At 35.9% G+C, this 20,494-nt stretch overlaps 1 protein-coding gene across 3 annotated transcripts in view; it reads left to right on the top strand.

Moving 5' to 3' along the window:
* The window catches only part of BBS9 (Bardet-Biedl syndrome 9), a 364,058-nt gene that overhangs the window by 131,762 nt on the left and 211,802 nt on the right, over positions 1 to 20,494 (top strand). For all 3 annotated transcript variants that reach the window (XM_033088825.1, XM_033088826.1, XM_033088827.1), the window contains exons 11-13: positions 10,352 to 10,533; positions 15,079 to 15,155; positions 18,009 to 18,062. In XM_033088825.1, coding sequence (XP_032944716.1) covers positions 10,352 to 10,533; positions 15,079 to 15,155; positions 18,009 to 18,062 — 313 coding nt within the window. The remainder of the gene's footprint in view (positions 1 to 10,351; positions 10,534 to 15,078; positions 15,156 to 18,008; positions 18,063 to 20,494) is intronic.

Below are 20,494 nucleotides of genomic sequence, written 5' to 3'. Positions count from 1 at the left end.
ACAGGAAACTCAGATTCTATGCTTGATTCTTTCTGGCGTCCAGATTTTTGTATTTATTACAAGCTATGTATGTCAAAATGTATTGATACGAAGCTTTGCCTGAGATATGGTCATGCAGAAAAGGACCAACAGGGCATAATTATTTTTAAAAAATTGCAAAAGTAACCCCTCAACACATATGTGCTAAAAATACACAGGTGGTTTGCTTAATGCCTAACTTAATTCCTACAAGGGCTTAATCCATTGGAAAATTATGGCACAGAATCATGTCTTCTTTCACGCATCAGGGAAGGACTCCAACATCTAGTTTTATTTATGGAAAGATTCATTGCCTTGAACTTCTACTTCAGAAAACTTTCTTCTTTTCCTTGGGAGAGAATATATTTGCATACTTGCTTTCTTGACATACATTCAAGGTGCCGTGCCAGGTTAGAGCTACCACCTGCATGCTCTATCTTCCCACTTCTTTTGTCATTGCCTTATTATTTGATTAGAAGGAATAAAGAAGGGATATTAGATAACTGTAAGTAAAGTTGGGTATATTTTATATTGATCTCAAGGGTTCCATTTGAAGTATTACGGGCAATTACAGAGGTCTCCCTCATTGGCTTGTTAGTCTGTAATTATTGATTGGTATATGGAATGTTGTGGTGTTTTTGTATTTGCTTATAGATAGGTATTATAGATAAAGGTGAATTTAGAATGAATTCTTTTGTAAAATTTTATATAGATGAACTCATTATGTCTGGAAATTAGGGATACAAATTCAATGTTATGTAATCCCTCCCCTGAGGGAGTTTACAACCTGATCAAAGGTGACAAAAATGCAAAAATTTTAAAAAATGCTGTAATATTTTATAGGTGCTACTACAGAAGTAATAATTTAGTGGGTACAGTGAGGTGGTCTATTTTATTTGAAGGTAATAAAATTGGCTGTGGAAGAGACAAGTTTTAAAAGAAGAGTGGGTATTCGCAAGGTTGATTGTGTCAGTTAGCTTTGCTGTGTAACAACCCATCTCAAAACTTAGTAGCTTAAAACAACAAATATTTCTTTAGGTCATGATTCTGTGGGTTGTCAGTTCTGGACTGGGCTTAGCTAGATGATTCTTCTTCTCTGTGCCTGTGTGTTGGTTTCCTGGGTCTGCTGTAACACATTACAGCAAACTTAATATATTAAAACAACAAAATGTATTCTGTCACTGTTCTATAGGACGGCAGTCCAAAATCAAGGTGTGCACATGTCTGGTTCCCTCTCAAGGCTCTGAGGGAGAATCTATTCCGTGCCTCTCTCCTAGCTTTTGGTAGCTTCTAGCAATCTTTGGTGTTCCTTGGCTGGTAGACTCATCACTGCAAACTCTTTCTGCCTCTGTCTTTATCTGGCCTTCTCATCATAAAATAAAAGCATGATGGGAGAAAAGTTTAGACCACATATGAGGAAAAAAAGCAGCCTGGATACAGTGTGTGATGGATAAAAAAAAGAGGAAAGAGACTGTTGGGTACATGTTTTTAAAGCATGTCTCTGCTCATGTCACTCACCAGCTCAAAAGTCTTCACTAGTTTCACAATTATGGCTTTATTCCTAACAGTCTCTGTCCTTTTTTCAATCCACCGCCTGCTGTATCCAGGCTGTTTGTTTTTCTCATACGTCGTCTAAACTTTTCTCCCGTCATGCTTTTATTCTCTCATGTCCTCCATACTGGATGTTCTTTACACCTACTCTCCCAATCCCAAAGGCTCTGATATTAACAAATATGTATGTTATAATGTAATAAATTGTGAATTAATAGTAAGAAGGCTTTAGAAAACAAATTGTCATGGGTCAGATCACTTAAGATTTATTTTTTAATCGGAGCACGAGAAAGATAAGCAAAACAGAACAAAACCCACCAAACAGACAAAAAAGAAAAAACCAAACCCCAGGAATGATCATAATAAAATAGGATTTTACTTTTAAATAGAAAGGTGAAGGTCACTTGAAGGAAGGGTTGAGACAAGAGCGAAACACATGCTGATGGTGAGAACCATGTAAGAAGCATGTTAAACCCAAAACACTATGGAAACAGCCATGAAGAACAGTGGACTAACGGTGTACTGTGTATAGTCATGGACTGTATTTTCCTGCTGCTACTTGGAGGTTCAAAACCTTCAGTATTGGGAAAAATTGAGTATGAACCAACTTCAAATCCCTATTAACATCCTTTTCTTGCGTACGAATCACATATGCATTAATTCAGGTTTCAGAAACAATCGCTGAAGAACAGACTGTATTTTAGTGTCTGGCTCAAGCTTTTATTGCCACCATTAAAATGTCTCCAATCCCCCTGGCATTCCCACTTCTGAATACTAAAGTACTCGATACTTGTCTGATGGTAGTTATGTCTTCTACCCCACGTTATACTTATCAAGGTGTGTGTCACATTCTTTTATGAGGTTGCAACCTCTTTGAGATAATTTCCAATTTTAATTTGACTGTGTATGCTCTATAGCACTTCAAATGGTATCCTTCAGATAACGGGTGTTTGAAAATATTTGATGAATGAATGAATGAGTGAACAAATGATGAGTGAATGAAATAAAGTAGAGAAATGAGAAGTAAATAGTACATAAAAAAGAGAGTAGAACAAAATTGTGCAACCCCCCGCCCCCACGCTCTGTTTTCTGTTTCAGTGTTAGTTCAGTAAAGGCACCAAGGAATCCAAAGCTTGTCTAACCATAAGATCAATTATAATTTGAGGTTTTGCAACATGAAAATTGTTTCTCTTTTGTTTAAGACATACTTGTCTTCACAAGAACTAACTAAAAACCATATCCCTGTTATATTCTGTAGATATTCATTAATCTACTTTAAAACTCAGATAATTTTAACAATTGGTAACTCTCATCAAAAGAGATTTTATTTTTTTTCTAAATGTACAAAGTCGGAACCTGCTGACAATAGTAGCAACTTCCAACTACTGAATTCCAAACACACCAGCTAATTTCATCTCAACATTAGGAAATAGCCATAATCATTTCGTACTTAACTTTGTAGATTAAAGGCAAATATCATTCACATGATATTTAAAGTAGAATTGGGCTCTTCTTTTCCTTTTTTATTTTCCATATTTGATCCTTGAATACTTAGGAATTGTACTTAGAAAAAATAATGAAAAAAAAACCCTTCTGTGGTTTATTTAAAATACAATTTAGTTAAATCAGTCTGTACCTCAGCATTTTATATTTGATGAATACATAGCCTACTCTAAAAAATATCATTTTGTATGAAGAATCATTTGCTGCCTTCTGAGGGCAGCTGTGTGGTAGTGGAAGGTCTCAGGTCTGAAGCCAGAAAGCTTGCAGCTTTCTGCAGCTTTGCTTATTACCGTTTCCCCGAAAATAAGAACTAGCCGGACCATCAGCTCTAAAGCGTCTTTTGGATTAAAAATTAGTATAAGACCCAGTATTATATTAATTATATCATATTACATTAATTATATTATATTTATTTTATTATATCATATATCATATCATATCATATCATATCATATCATATCATACTAAAGACCGGGTCTTATAGGAAAATAAGACGGGTCTTATATTAATTTTTGCTCCAAAAGATGCATTAGAGCTGATTGTCTGGCCAGGTCTTATTTTTGGGAAAACACGGTAGCTCCTGGTAACCATAATCTATTATTTTCTCTTCCCTGAGTTTCATTCTTTTTTTTTTTTTTTCAGACAGTGAAGGCAATTCCTTTGCCTTATACAGTTATTGGGGGATTAAATGAGATTATGTGATTATATCTCCTAAATATGTTTTGATCTATCCCTTTCTCTGCATTCCTGTCACTCTTGCCTGGGCCACCACCTTTCCTCACCTGGACTCACTGTGTTAAGCCTCCCAGAGTGGTCTTTCCACATTGCGATCCAAAGGGATCTTTGTTGAAGATGAATCTGATCATGTTATTCCTCGTTCCTATGCTTAAAACATTTTGTGATTTCCTATTGCTTGAGGGTAACATTCACAATTTTTAATAGTCAACCAGAGCCTGTAAATTTAACCCTGTGTAATTTCTTGGCCCCATCGTGAACTAGTCTTTCTTTGTTTCAGTAGCTCTGGGCTTCCTTATTTCACTGAATGTTGATATATTCAATATATATCTTCAATATATCTTCAATATATATTCAATATATTTAGTATATATCAATGTTGATATATTCAGTATATCTTCTTGGTTTGGAATTATGAGAAGGCTGCAGGAGGGACAGGTTTGAGTTGGACAGGAGGAGCCACCATCAGGAAGCCAGTGATAGCCGTGTTGAGCTGTAGGTGTCTGCTAGCCTTCCGAGAGGAGATGTCAAGTCCACGGCTGGACACTGGGAGAGAGGTCTGTCTGGAGATATAAACATGGGAACTGGCCCCAGAAGGTATTTAAAGTCACGAGACTGGAATAGTTCATGAGGGCTAGTGTCCTCTGCTGTCAGTCTGCCCTTTTCTTTGTTTCTTTTTTTTTTTTTTCATCTCTGAGGATGTGCTTCTAGGTCAGGATCCAGTTTCTGCGTCCTCTGCCGTGTGAAGCCTTGTTCGGCTCTCTCATGCACATTTACTACACTCTCTTCCTACTGTGCTATATATAGCATTTGCCATGTTATATTGCAATTGCTGTTTTATTTTTTAAAATGAGTTTTCCTTTACAACTAGACCAGTTTCTTATGGGGCAAGACCATGTTTTATTTGCCTTTGTAGCTTCTGTTATATAAATTCTGTTGCAGCTTCTATTTTGTTGTTGAATGATGGTGAAGTGAATCACAGGATGTTCTAGTGACCAAGTCCAGCCTATGGGGGCTTAAGGGAGGGTGGCCTGTACCAGGTTTGCCTGGTGGGCTTAAAGGGAAGGGCCTTTAAATCGTGTGCACCTTACTGAGGCAGAGTGAAAACTGAGTGTAATAAATAGGGTTTAAGTTTTTAAGATTTCTTTGATAACTACAGAGGGTGCCAAAAAAATGTATGCACATTTAAAAAAGGGAAACTGTATTAAAATTGTAATATTCAGTATATACTGATTATAAAAGATGACTACAAGTCACACTTGGCTTCTGCAATTAGAAGAGCTGCACAAAGTGGTTCCCATCAGCGTCCAGACACTTCTGATTACAGCGAATTACTGCTTGAGCAACATTGACCAAAGTGTCCACTTGTATACATTTTTTTGGCACCCCCGGTATATATAATAATAAAAACCAGACTTAAACAATTTGATAACTTAAAATATTTCTATTTTGCACAAAATGCAGCTGAACAAGAGATAATTAGATTGAGTGCATTTGTTTTCATTTGTTTTTAGAACTATTGTTCATTTGTTTTATTGTATTAGCAAATAAAAGAAATTGTTCATTTTTTATCTCTTGTGAGCTGTATTTCAAATACTTTTCAGGTTGTACGTTTTAAATATTGGCCTTGTCATAAATAGAGAACTAGATATTTTATTTGTTATTAGTTTCAGGTGTACAAAACAATGTAATAGTTAGACATTTATCATTTATATCCCTCACAAAATGATAACCCCCCTACACCAATCTACTACCTCTGACATCGCATACAGCTGTTACATTTCCACTGTCTTTATTCCTAATGCTGTACTCCGCTTCTTGTAACTATAAATGTAATTATATATATATATATATTTAGATATATATATATAAACTTGTAGTTGACATTCATTGTTGTTCACCTTCAGCTTCAAGTGTACAGTGCAGTGATCAGTCATCTACCTCATCCCTGAAGTGGTCTCTCTAACGAGACAAGTGTCCATTGGATACCCTACAAAACCTTTACAACATTATTGATTACATTCCCCAAACTGACTTTCATATCCCCGTGGCCATCTTGTGGTCACCGACTGTGCTTTCTAATCCCCTCACCTTCCCCCTATCCACGCCCCACCCCCAATCTAGCCTCAATTTTTCCTTTATTTCTGATGCCACAGATATTTAACCTCTAAGTTGATGATTCATATTCAGTGTCTGGGGATGGAAAATGGAACATATATATATATTTTTCTTAAAAAAGAAAATGGTTTTAAATCTTATTTTGTAATTATAAGACATGATAAAAATAGCCCGTAATCTCAGTAACCAGAGATAGCCACCATCCTCTTAGCAGTTAGGTAATTTTTTTCCTGGTCTGTGTTTTATATACCTATATTTTATAAAATTAGGATAAAACGCATATGCAGTATTACATTTTGCTTTACTACTTAATATTTATTTGCTATTTTTTCTGACAGCAGGTATTTTGTAAGACATGATTTTTAATGGCTTCTAAATATTCTATTTTAGCTATACCATGATTTAAACAATGTTTTCCTTTTTTGTTATGATGTGTTCTTAATAACTGTGCAATTGGATTCTATGTATAAGGCAATGAACATTTTAAAAACTTTTTTATTTTATTTTTTATTGGGGAATTTTGGGGAACAGTGTGTTTCTCCAGGGCCCATCAGCTCCAAGTCATTGTTCTTTCAATCTAGTTGTGGAGGGCGCAGCTCAGCTCCAAGTCCAGTCGCTGTTTTTCAATCTTAGTCGCAGAGGGCACGGGAGCCCACCATCCCATGCGGGAATTGAACTGGCAACCTGTCGTTAAGAGCTCGTGCTCTAACCAACTGAGCCATCTGGCCTCCCCTTTAAAAACTTTTGATATATATTTCTCAAATGTTCTCTAAAAGGATTTTTCACAAATTTACATTACCATTGAAAGTGTATGAGAGTTTCTATCTTCATGTACCTTCTCTAACAGCAGGACTGATTTTTAAATACAATTTTTGCTGGTTGAGATATTAAATAATCAAATATAGCTTTTAAAAAATATACATTTCTTTGATTTTGAAATGTTTTTCATCTATGTATTGACTTATTTTTGTATGTGAATTGTACATTTCCTTTTGGATATAATCTTATTTTCATTGATTTGTAAGAGTTCTTTACATATTAGCTGAAACATATAAAATTGCTTTTATAGGTCAAAAACAGTTGAATATTTACAAATTCATATGGTTCAACTTGAATTACGTATTTTTATGTTGGTTGTCGTTGTTTTTTCAGTATGTTTGTCTTTTTTTCTTTCTACCATGTTGTTTTTTAAAGCATATAACAAGTTTAAAATTTTATTTGCGGTTTAATTTAGAGATCTTTTCCTTTTTAGTTTCCCTATTGCTTTCTTGTAGCAAAATTTCTTTCCATCCCAAGGGCAGATAAATATTTTTGCAGTTTCATATTTTTACATTTAACTTTTAAAATCCATCTGGAATTTTGTTTGAATATATTGTTGAGGCAGTGATCTGTTTACTGAATGATGAAACAATTACTTTCAGATTCCTGATCAAACTCTATCATTTAATTTCATGCCCCATTTCAAAAAAAAAAAAAAATCACAGAATTATGTGTCCTATGCATATAACCTCTTTGACCTTGATTATTCATAAAATACTGGTGCTGTGGGTTAACTGGTATGCTTCAAGGACCAGTAATGATCCAGAGACATTAATTTTGGTAATGTTAACTCTAAAGATGTAAGTAGCAGGGTACATAATACTTGATTTACTTGATGGCTTCTTCCAACACAAAATTCTATCATTCACAGAACCTACCACATTAACTCATATGGACAATATTGTTAAATAAAATGTTCTTTAAGTAGAAAGACTTTAAAATAATGTTGATTATGTTTTTTCCTTTCCTCTTTATATTAAATTGGGCTGAACTTACTTTAGGAACAATATTTATATATTTTAAAATTTGTCTTTTGCACAAGACACCAAGAGATAACATTACTTATTTATTAAGTAGGCCTGAGTCAAAGTGCGTGTCCTGTCACAGGTGTTTTAGAAATTCCACTGATTTATTTTAGAGTTTTTAGAGTTTGTCTTAGTGTTACCATGGAATAAAACATGCAATGTTAAATGAATTCACCTATTGTCTAAATTTCTGTTGTTTGATTTAAATTATATGTAATGGTTCTGATGCCATTGATAAGAAAAAAGCATGTTGCTTAAGTTTTGTAACTGATTGTCATGACATTCTGGTGACATTTGATAAGTTCTTTCAATGAGAGAGGACCCTGGCTGCTGTCTTTCCATTTGGACACCTCAAGTACCAGTAAAGAATTTCTTTCTTTTTTTTTTTGAGAGTATGAAGAAACACTCGTACGCACTACTATTCAAACTTTTCCTATCTGAACTCAGAAACTGAATAGGTTCAAATGAATCCCTTGTGTCTAAATTGTTGCTATTTGCTTTCTCATAGGTTAGAACAAAACTGTTTAAATAATAAGCTATCCAACTCAAAGACCAAATAAATTTGGATAGTGAGGGATACTTGTATTGGGTCATGCTAGGCTCCCTCTATCATGGACCACTCACAGGGTGAAGATGTAGTGGAAATCCCCTTCTGGATTCAAAGAACTGATGATCCCCACGTTCTCTGAGAAGCCAGCCGAAGGTCTGCCTTTAGTGTCCTCGAGTTTCCTGAGGTTTCTTTGGCTTCCCAGAAGAAAGTTGGTCTGGGTGGAATGGGAAACAGACTACAGTGACAACTCAGAGGGGACACAGGGATTTCCCTCTTGAAATGGGCTTGTCAGAACTGGAAGTTAGGATTTCCATCACCACTAGGTGGCTTCAGTTGCCTGCAGAGAAAGGGTCAAGCCCAGAGGTACTACCGTGTTGCTTTGACACTTTATTTTAGGGAAATAATGTCATTTGGGGAGTATTTATTTTCTGAGCTAGACTGACAGAACCAATTCATCAAACTTAAAGACCTTTGAGGATCGTCTGGTCTCACCTTCTCTTTGTAGAGATAAAAAAACATTTAGGAAGACTTCTCTAAGTTGAATCAGCTAGATAGTGGCAGAGTCAGAGCTAGAACTGAAGTCCCTAATTAATCTAACCCATAGTTCAGTTCTTTCGCTGTTGAATCTGTGATACCAATCTATTTTTTGTTTCTCTGAAGTCACCACATAGGGCTATGTGGCACTGACGGTGCCTACGCCCTGGAGAAAGTGTGTACAGGAATGTTGTGCTGAACGCAGGTGGCAAGTGGGTGCTGGTGGGAAGGATGAGGAATGGCAGTGTCTATTCTCAATCAAGTTGAGCTTTTAGATTAATGAGCTGACCATTTGCCATGACCCAAAGTTGGGGAGTTTTACAAATTTTTATTCATTCTGAATCAGGCCTACACCCTCATACACCTTATCCTTTACTTCAGATGAATAGCAACATTTCTTTTTCAAGGTTTTTTATCTCAGATTTTCTATTATTTTTGGTTAATATTTAACCTTTAGAACAGGGTTGGTAACATTTTTTCTTTTCTTTTCTTTTCTTTTTTTTTTAAATCAAAGGCTACTAGACAACATAAAACACACAAATGAAACCAATTCATTATGTATCAGCTCTAAATGCCTTGTGACAATGTTGAACTTTTTTTCCCTGCTGGGCAAACTAGGGAAGAAGCAAATAGTGTTCATTTCAACTGCTTTTTTTAGCAAGTTAAGAAAAACTTACAACTTGTATTTTTAAAAACGGTGTGCTAAAATTATAATTTATATATTATGGCTGGTTTCTAGAGTAAAAGAGAAATAAGGGAGTCTAAGAGAGAAGGAAGAGTGAAAGGATGGGCAGGAAAAGGCATAATCAGGATGAGAAGAGTGATGGAGAAAGAGCTGCTAAATGAGAGAATGGGATCCTTCTACCTAAGACTGAAGGGAAAGAGCGAACAGACCAGAGCTATTTCAGTCGGAGTATGTGTGAAGGAAACCATGGTTGGTGGACCTGGGAAAGCGGGCAAATATGTAGCAGTAAGTCCCAAGGGTAGAGAGAAGGAAAGGAGCAGGGGGCACAGTTCTTTCCCAGGCCCCCCAGGGTTAATCCACTGACCTTTTTGCCCTTCTCCTGGATTGTCTAGTCTTTGCTCCTGTGCCTCAACCTGGTCTTCCGTCAGCTAGCAGCCCAGTTCTCATGGCTCCACAAGTGTTGTTCATGTGCTTCTTATAAGTCTGCCAAGGATTAGAAGATAGTACTTTGAAAAGCTCTCAAAGCAGGATATGCCATGTAGTTATCCCTAAAAATGGCAGCTGTTATAATAATTGTTAAAGTATTTTTTTTTCCCTCCTGTAATGAATTGTAACATTGGGAATACTTCTGTAAACATAAATCACATTTGAAACATTTGAATTGAATTCTTGATGTAAAACTTTAGAAATAGATATATTATATAGTCGTTTTCTTAATTGCATGTTGAAGCTGAGCTGAATTAAAATGTAGTCGGTCAAGTCTAAATCCACCCAAAATGTTAATTTGGTCTCATTTTCTCTTCTTTATTATAGTGATTTAAAGGGAGTGATCGTCACTCTGAGTGATGATGGTCACCTGCAGTGTTCATACCTGGGGACAGACCCGTCTTTGTTCCAAGCTCCAAAAGTTGAATCTAGAGAACTAAACTATGATGAACTTGATATAGAATTGAAAGAACTTCAGAAAATCATCAAAGATGTTAACAAATCGCAAGGTATCTCACTCGAAGCTTTTTACGATTTGATTTTAGTATTCATTGTAGAATTCATATTATTTTGTATATGGATAATGTTTTGTACACATTCGTTAATTTCCTCCCCAGGCGTAACTAAAATCATGTTTGTAAAAATTGCGCTGCTTTTTAGCACACAAGCTCTTTGTGCTTAATTTGTGTTTTGTCGCCTCTGAAAAATACATCCTGTTGAAGATAATCCTTTCGTTAGTGTCTCTTTTTTCTGGGACAGTGCTATCTAGTTTTTTTCTCTTTAAACTCTAAAAAAGGAACAAGTATTTCTTTGGGTAGTGGTTTCAGGCCTTGAGAAGAGTATTAAAGTTTAGAGCGGTCATTTATTAACTTCTGATAGCCTCAAAAACATTTTAGTTGCTTCTTTGAAAAGAAACCAAAGCAGTACATGAGTTACCACTTTGTAGTCATTTGCAGCTTAGCAATATAATTTGTTTGTAGTCAATTAGCCATCCAAATGGAGTGTAACCTGCAGTATGCTGGCTTCTAATGACTCAGAGGCTGATGATATTTTCAGTTCCTGAGTTTTGCATAACTCAATATTATCTTACTTTGGGATTCACAGGGGTATAATTTTATTGTAAATTAAAAGGAGAAACAAAACACCAACTTTGCAGTTTGAGTTGGACATGTGAAAAGCATTACTTTAAGTTCCCTTTTCAGGGTCAGGTAAAAGTATTTTTTTAATGAGAAAAAATATGGACTATTTTCACATAAAAGGAATGTTAAAACACGTAAGAATAATAAACGAAGCAGAGCATCAAAAAGAACTCAAACAACAGAGCCTATCTTAATCCTGGTCCGGTTACTTTACGAGATTTATGTATTTTTGAGTGTATATTATCAAGATGGATTCAGAGGAATTTAGATAATATATTTAAAAAATATGAATATGAAAATAAAATTATTATGCTTTGGCTTCACACGTTCTCTTAGAACGTTTTGAAAGTACACCAGTGAAATTTAGGTCTTTTAAGTACCTCCAGCTAATTAAAAGCCCTATTTGTTGTCACCATCCGCTTGTCAAATAGAAAATGATTAAAATTGGATGTGTCACATTGTGACATGCAGTTTTTTTCCATTTTTGATACTAGTGTTTTGGGATTAATGGAATTGTAAGTCTCATTTTGTCATTTAAAAATGTAATTGGAGCAGAGTGGCATATATATGAAACATGAAATTTCCAGAGTTCGTTACATAAATTTAATGTGGTTTTTCACTCCAAATCTTGTGTCATGAGATTTTGCTCTTTCCATAAACAATGTGCTAATGATATTTTGATTAACACTTAATTATGTAAAACATTTTTCAGAAACATTCCTTATAGCTAAAAGTTATTTTTTGGTGGCCATAGTGATGCCCTTGGGTGAGAAAGGTTAGGTTGTTTTACTTGTCATTACCTTGATCCTTCTGTGTAATTTTAAATAACTGCTAATTAAGTTAGGGATGTGCCCACAGACTTGGGTGCAAAGTTCATTATTTACATAACCTCAAATTTTAGTTAATATTTGAAATTCCCTGCACTTTCTATGCCACCATCATTTGGTTGTATTCCTGAAAGAGAAACAAAGAGAAACTTTTTAAAAAGAGAGACTTTTAAAATATTTTATTTTTAGATATGGAAAAAAATTAGTATTCTGTACCCTTATAAAACTGTAGTATATTTCTTTATTAAAATACCTGTAATTATATAAAAGCACCAAATCATTTCAGTACAGAGGATTATGAGAAGTCAAAACTCTGAACTTTTTGATGACCTCATCATTCATTTAAATGCCACTTATTTTAGTAGAGAGACTTTAACTTGCAAAAAAAAAGTTCACAGTCTTGTGGGTTATGTTCAGTACTTCAAGCTTTTTATATTTCTTCAAAGCAAGAGTCGCAGCAAAATTTAAAGCCAACTTAAAGAATACATTTTGTTGGACACATGGTGTATATTATCTACTGTAATAAAAGTGTTTTTGAACCTGATTTTATGTGTGTAAGTTATATGAGGAATGTATGTTGTAAGCATGAAATTATAGTAATAATTTCTGTATGGCTCATGGATTTTGAAGCTTTTCGTATTCAACTCATTAGTGTGAATCCTGCCAAACCTTTCTGTTACCAGTAGTCAACAACGTCTGTCGGTAGGACTTTCAAAGATGGAGTTTCCTTGTGATTTAGACAGTTGGTCATGTTCTCTACTTGGGGTGACTATGAAGAAATGGGTACGACATTGAGATAGATTCCCACAGTTGTGCCTTCAGGAAGGGAAAGAGAGCAGTAAGACATGGGGACTAAATGAAAGCGTGCATTCTATTTCCAATATGTAGGATGACTAAGTCACTGCTACCCTTGGGTCCTAGAAATATTTGTACTTGGTGACCTTGTTGGAAGACGTGTTGTTTAGGGTTATGTCTGGCTGCAGATAACGGAATACCCAAATAAGGTGGCTTAAACAAGGCAGAGGTTTCTTTCCCATGGAAAAGAAGTCCAGCGATGGGCAGACCAGGGTTGGTTTGGCCGTTTTGCTGTCATCAGGGACTCCGATTCCTTTTCTCCCAGGGTCATCTCTCAGTCCAGGATGGCTTCTGGAACTCCTACTCTCACATCTGCAGCTGAGTCAGCCCCTTACAGATCTTTCCTGGAAGCCACAGCCCTGAGCAGCTTCTACCCACATCTCCCTGACCACTCCAAGCTACAGAAGAGGCCGGGAAATTCAGTGTTCCAGCTGAGCACTTTGTTGCTTAGAATAAAACTGGGCGTTCTTAGTAAGAAGAACTGCAGAATGGTGATTGGGTGGGCAATGAGAAGCCTTTTGTACTCTCACTAAGTCATGGAAATGCCTTCTCCCGGTATTGCAGTATTGGGGGGAACTCGCGGGCAATTGTAGGCAGTTCTTCTCTCTGTGAGACAGCTGCTTCCGGTGGCTTCATCCACGTTCGTGCTTTCCATATTTTCAGTCAGCAGCCCTCAGTGTGTGGGTTGTTCTCTCTCAGGGTCTCAGGGTGGTTTCAGCAGGTCCGGAAACTATGTGCAAATACAATTTCCACGGAAGAAGAGAGAGATTTCTCCCGAGTCTCCCCTGTTATTAGGGAGGAATAACTTTCCCAGAAACATGTGCCGGCACCCCTCACACCCAACTTTTCTTCCCTCACATCTGCCAGGATTAAGCCTCATGCTCAGGCCTAAAACAACAAGTGGTCAGGGGAATGAAATCACCAAGATTGGATTTGACCGACCCAGTGGCTTTGAGATGAAGGTGAATGCCTGAACAGAATCAGGGCTCTGCCTCGAAAACGAGGAGGGAAGGTGGATACTACCGTGTTTCCCCGAAAATAAGACCTAGCCGGCAATCAGCTCTAATGCATCTTTTGGAGCAAAAATTAGTATAAGACCCGGTATTATATTATATTTATTATATTATATATTATATTAAGACCCAGTCTTACAGTAAAATAAGACTAGGTCTTATATTAATTTTTGCTCCAAAAGATGCATTAGAGCTGATTGCCGGCTAGGTCTTATTTTCGGGGAAACACAGTAGGTGGTGGCCAATAGTCTGTCATGTCTCTATATATGGCATAAATATTATTTATGTTTCTTGCTTATTTAGGATCTCTGTCACTTGTTCATAATATCTCATCATGCACTATAAACATTTTCAGATTGTGAAATTTTCAGTTGTGAAAATAACATGAATATGGTAAAAATAATTCAGACAGTATTAAAAGGGTAAACCCCAGATCCTAGTTCCACTAGGTTATTTAAAGGTAATGTTTATCAAGAGTTTTTGTGTATTTTTGAAGAAAATTTTTATGTTTTTGTGATTGTTTTTACACAAATATTTGCATATTAGGCACACTGTACTACATCTTGCTTTTTTTTATTAATAGGAATATCATGGAGTTCTTTACATATCAGTAAAGATGGACAGCACACTTATTTAGAGCTTTGGGCTTTAGATCATAGCACAGCATGGATATACCATAATTCAGTTAACCATTTTCCTGTTAATAGACATATAGAGATTTAGGTTGTTTTGTTTTTATTTTTAATAACTACCAGCAGCAGGGAACCTCCTTGGACATCTCTGTGTGTTGGCTGTAACTATCAAAATGTGAAATGCACATATCGTGTGACCTAACAATTCTACTCCCAAGCAGTAAAATTACTTGCCTTCAAAAGTAATTAATTTCAAACCAACTTAGCTTCGAAAAGGTTGTACTAATTTGGGCTTCCACTAGTAAGTAGTTAAGGAGAGGACACTGAAATTCCCAACACTGGTTAGTCAGTGAGTCACATCTTAGCTAACATCTTTGGAGAAAGAGAGAGTTTTTCTTTAAAATATTGCAGAAGGGGAAGAATCAGCATTAAGCCTCTAATTCTGTAATGCATTAGTTTTTTTCAACTTGTGAGTACGTTTATGGGGTTATTTTCTGATATATGGTATAGATAAACCTTAAAAAACTATAGAGAGCAGATTTTACTGTATGATTAAATAGCTGTTTTTTTTTTCTTTTAAAATTGCAGGTGTTTGGCCCATGACTGAGAAAGAAGATGACTTGAGAGTTTCTGCCACGGTTTCCCCTAACTTTGATTCCGTGTCTGTAGGTGTATTTTGCAGACTTTAAAAGGGTTTATGATGGTGAACTCTGGTGGAATTGGGGTCAAAATGTGGTGGTTTAAATTCTGGGCCTCTATATAGCAACTTTTGGAAGGATAACTTCTTTAAATCTGTATTACTTTCTAGAAAAAAAAATCTTTAGCTTTTTAGTGTAGTAAGGAGTTCATTAGGCAGATTTCTCTCTAAAAACAGGGAAGGTAGGGAACATTAGAAAGGGTTCTTACCATTATTCTCAATCTACCGTCTTAAAAATTTTTTAACTTTTTCAATACCAGAGTGTTGAGATAATCCTTATCTAGATGAATAATACTGACCCCACAAAATTTTTGGTGATGGTTCAATGAGATGATGTTTATGGAAGATCCTAGCTCAGGGTTTGATGGTTCACAGTCTTTAATACATTGTGGTGGTTTTCATGGGTGGCGGTAGTTTAAAAGTAAACAGTAGGGCGGGGAATTATTTTTCCCCCATTTCCATCTGTGTGACCCAGGGCAAGGTCTTTAATTTTCTTAGTCTCAATTTTCTCATCTGTATGATGGGAATAATAGTAGAATCTACTTTGTTGAATTGTTATGACAATTCACCACCACCACCACCTCTTACATTTCATTACTTGTCTTGTTCACTGCTATAGCCTTAGTACCTGTCACATATGTGTGGTCGATACATATTTGCTCTATGAATGAATGAATAAAGCTGAGAAACAAGGACAAAAGGGGGACTGTCCTTGGTTGTATTACCACATCTCCTTGTTTAGTTTCTGTAAGCACTTGCTAGATTATGATTGGGTAGGTCTCACTGCCTGCTGTTTGCGCAACATCTATTAAGTTTATCTGTGTCTGTACCAAAAATTGATCAAGTTAGGCAAGTGATCGAATTCACTGGTCTTACTGTATTTGGAGTTCAGGTCATATAATTTTGCCTAGGAAATGATTTCGATATCTGGGTATCAGAGCATAATATAGTCAGCAGTTGTGAGAAGTTTTCAAAGATTAATCTTAGTATAAGCAGTCAACCCAAGTTGTGATTAAAAAAAATCACATTAACATTGCCATAGTATAGTATACTTAAAAAAATAGGACTATATATGAAAGAAACATTCACCCAGCTGAGTCACATAGTAGAAGCACTGTTTTAAACATTGGGCATTCAGCACACACCATTTCTCACTCTACCTGAAGGGTGTAGTCTGAGTGGAACATTTCTGCTTAGTTAGCTGACAAATGTACTCACATTTTCTTGCCTTGGGAATGATTCTTTTTTTCCTTTGGGCAACTTATATAATTTTTTCTAGGTTTTCTTAAATATAAGGTATTTGGAGTGAGGAATTCCCTTTCTGTTCTTTAGCAACTTTTGATCTTTGTAGGAAAAGGCCTTATGTAATAGCAGTATATTGTAATATATATTTCCCTGTTGGCAACCCGGAGTGCTGTTTCCTCTCAATTAGGTGTCTCTTTCCAGCTTCATTTTCCCTGACTTACTATTTTTTCCTTCTTAAGAGATTCTTGAGAGTATCATGTTCATTCCATTGGAAAACATTAGCCCCGTGATTTATGTGGCCATGGTGCCACGGTGTCTTTGTATAGCCATTTCTCTCTGGCTGTAACTTTATTTCCCAAAGGACTACTGTCCTTGAAATATCTAGGTGTTTAGACAAAGGATTGAAAAGAGTAGAAAACAGGAGGTGTTGGTTTCTTTTCTAGATCTGTGGACAGCTAAATGTAAAACATTTCCTGGATTTTAGGTACTACTAGAGCAAAAAGCCTGGCTTAATATTTTATTTTGAATCATTAACATGAAAGCACACTCTAAAAACATAATTTATATTGCAATGGGGTCTTTTATAGAGGACACAGGCATTGCTATCCTATCTTCTTGATTGAGAAGTTGGATCATATATGGTTTCCTATGGAGTCATAAATAGCATATGAATCTCCCAATTCTTAATTGTGCTGATGTCCATTACATCAAGCGGTCCCCAGTGCGTAGAAGTGGCTTAATTTTTCTTAGTAAAAAATTTTCAAATAGGTTAATTTAAAGTACAATGGATGTATTCATTGGTTGGATAGAGATTTTAGGATCTTAATTGTTCCCCAGGAATTCATAAGGGTATTGCTAGAAAATACATTACCCCGTGGTCTTACTCCATCATAGAGTAAGCATTTTTCCCCCCTCAATCTACCACTCTAAAAAATAAGTTATAAATTATAAGGAAATGTTTATTGTATTTTATTATATTCTGAATTCTTTAAGAGGTACAACCAGGCAACCCAGGGTGATGCTTAAAGAGCAAACTAGCTCATGATATGAGCTCATGAAAAAAAAAATCACAGTCTACTTTTATTTTGTTTCCTAGGTATAAGGCCACTCAATCTTTATATCATTAGTTACATGTCTTAGATAACATATTCTTATTATTAATCAGAATAAAACATACCTTTGGCAGGTTAAAAATCCAAGGGCCTAAAAGAATGGCATAATGTTTATCTGATAAATACAAGGAGGCCTTCTTCTATATAAGAACAAGTTAATAGAATTAATTAGTTTCAACATTTAAGTAAATTTGGCAATAGAGTATTTTGATAATAAAACATGTGATCTTTTATTTTTATTTTTGGTAGGGGCAGGAAATGGGTTTTTGAATATTAGCTCATGACTTTCCAGATGAAGGCATCCAAAAGGCTACATTGCCTCTTTTCTTGTGTCGTTAGAGTAATAAATCTTGTATAGTGAATTCCCTGTTTTGGTGGTGAGAAGTACATATTGCACCCGTTGTGTTCACTCATTGATGTGTAATATTGAAACCATTCCTTCCTTTTCTTCTGTGTGTTTCCAGCAAGCTCCTGATGTTGAAGTGGGAACTGACCTCGTCCCTTCAGTCGCAGTGAAGGTATTGTGCCATGGTTCTGTACTGTAATGTGCAAACAACATTGCACGTTTCATCACATTTGTCACTGTTGTCACCCTATACATAGCTTATGGAAATGTCAAACACACACTTGAAATTTGTATAATTTCTTCAGTTTTGGGTGGTGAGTAGATACCCTTCATTGTTTTCTACAAATATAAAGCTGTTAATTGCATTTATAGCAATAAGTGTATAATATAAACAATTGTTATGACTTACTCCTACCATTATTTAAATGTGTTGTATAATCCAGGGTCTTTTTTCTAGAAATAAAGTTAACATTTTAAATATGCTAAAGGAATTGTGTCATCATCCTAGACCAACCAGTGTCATAATAGACCAACCAGTTGATTGAAGTATCACACACACACACACACACACACACACACACACACATATATATATATGAATTATATAAATGTTAATAACATCTTTCTTCCATGTATGATTATATGTGTGTTTGAAGAGAATTCCCAGGCACCTACCTGCCATAACATTAGCTTTAAATAGATGTATTTATAGCAAGAAAATATTAAATGAAGAAGCCACAAAGTAGCGTAGTGACAAATCGATAGTCCTAAAAAAATAGAATATGAAGGATGTGGTTTTGGTTAAGACTGTTGGCCCCATCATTGCAGAATTTTAGAACAAGAACTCAAATGTGAAACTCTCTTAAGGCATTTGGATTAAAGTGTGGTAATCGGTCAGCACATTATTAAGCTGAGAATATTTATCACTGCCCAGACCTCGGAGCCAGGGAAGGTTGTGGATCTTGGCGAATCACTTCGTCAAAACTTGGACACGGCTTTGTATTTTCTTAGATTATGGGTTGCTGTCCTTGGAGGAGCTTGACAGGGTACCAGGCTTTACCAATTGTGTTCGCTTACACTGGACCCAGCGGGTGGCCCAAGTGTGGGGATCTTGGGTAGAAGTTGAAGGGAGCCCAATCTTTTAACAGTTTCCTAAGCTAATTTTTTTGGATTCTTGCCACTGGAAACAAGGGTGGTCTTTCCCCAGCCTTCCTCCCCCGATCCCCCAACCCATCCAATCAAAAGCTCTATCTCATTAATACTTCTGAGTCTGGAAAAGCATTAGTGGCAAGAAATCAAACACTTAAGGAAAAAAAAAAAAAACCCTGCAGAGTTCCAGGAATGATCTATAGACATTTGTGTGGAGAAACCTTTTTTTTATATCTATCTACTGATATTGTTCCGACATATGCACATAATAATTCAGGAGCAGACTGTAAATTGCAAAAAGAAGTCTGGTACCTAAACCAGATAACATTCGCTCATGCTAATTCCCCCCCAACTACTACTTATTGCTGTAAGTAAACACATCTTTCTCTCCCATGCGGTTCTTAGGTTTTCATGTGTAGTAACCGCCTCAAAATGATGGCATGACACTACTGGAAAATTCTCCTTCATTAGTGGAAGTGACTATGTTTGAGAATGGCTAAGTCACAGCTCTCTTCCTTATTGCCATTGTAAGAGCATGAGAAAGAATGCAGCACACAAAGGTTGCACAAAATCAGCTGGACTTAACACACCAGACACAATGCTTCCTGATTCTGTCTGACGGTTTCTATACAAATTTCTGCTATAAATCTCTCCATATAGCCTTTTATAACAAAAGCAGCCAAGATATATAACCATGCAAGTTTCCATCATAATAAATCCTGTTAATTGAGAAAATTTTTCCATCCGTTCCACGTGAATGAAGATGTGGCTACCTTGAGTAAGTGTGCACGATGCATGACCATCTATTGCAGACAACTCAGGTAGATTGGTTGTTCATACCTGGCCTTTGGAGGCATATTTATCTACCTAGAATAAGAATTTGGTATTATATTTCCTAAGGATCATATTTCATTTTTTTAGAAGTGGAAAATAGCATGGAAAATTTTTGTGTTAATGTTTTATATTTTCCCCTTAATATTCTATAATTATTTTTCTCTTAAAATATGAGGTTTATGATCTAGCCAAGTCTTTAACTCTTTTTTTGGCTCAAACACAACTCTTCTTTGTTACTGTAGTTATTTTCATCACACATCTCTTTGATTCACTTTTGAAAGTGCCTAGCCCATTCTTGGGGTTCAATAAATCCGCATAGGGGAGCTATGATCGCGCATCAAAACCAAATGCAAACACTTCTTCTGACAATGTAAAATTGTGCGATCTTTGTCTAAAGACGCGTTGTTATGCTAGGCAGAGTCAGAATGTCTGCTCTCTCACAAACAGCTTATTACTACTTTAAGGATTTGTCATTTTCACTTTTAAAATGAAGTTTTCAGTTCTCTTGAACATACTGGCTTGATGGTTTTGACTACTTATTTAGCTTCTCTGAACCTCTGTTTTTAAACTGTAAAATGGGGATACTTTTTCATGTGCAGAGCTGTTCTGAGACTTAACCAC

This window comes from Rhinolophus ferrumequinum, chromosome 20 (genome assembly GCF_004115265.2).
Source record: "Rhinolophus ferrumequinum isolate MPI-CBG mRhiFer1 chromosome 20, mRhiFer1_v1.p, whole genome shotgun sequence".
NCBI classification, from domain to species: Eukaryota; Metazoa; Chordata; class Mammalia; order Chiroptera; family Rhinolophidae; genus Rhinolophus; species Rhinolophus ferrumequinum.
This window is presented reverse-complemented; position numbering and strand designations above follow the sequence as displayed.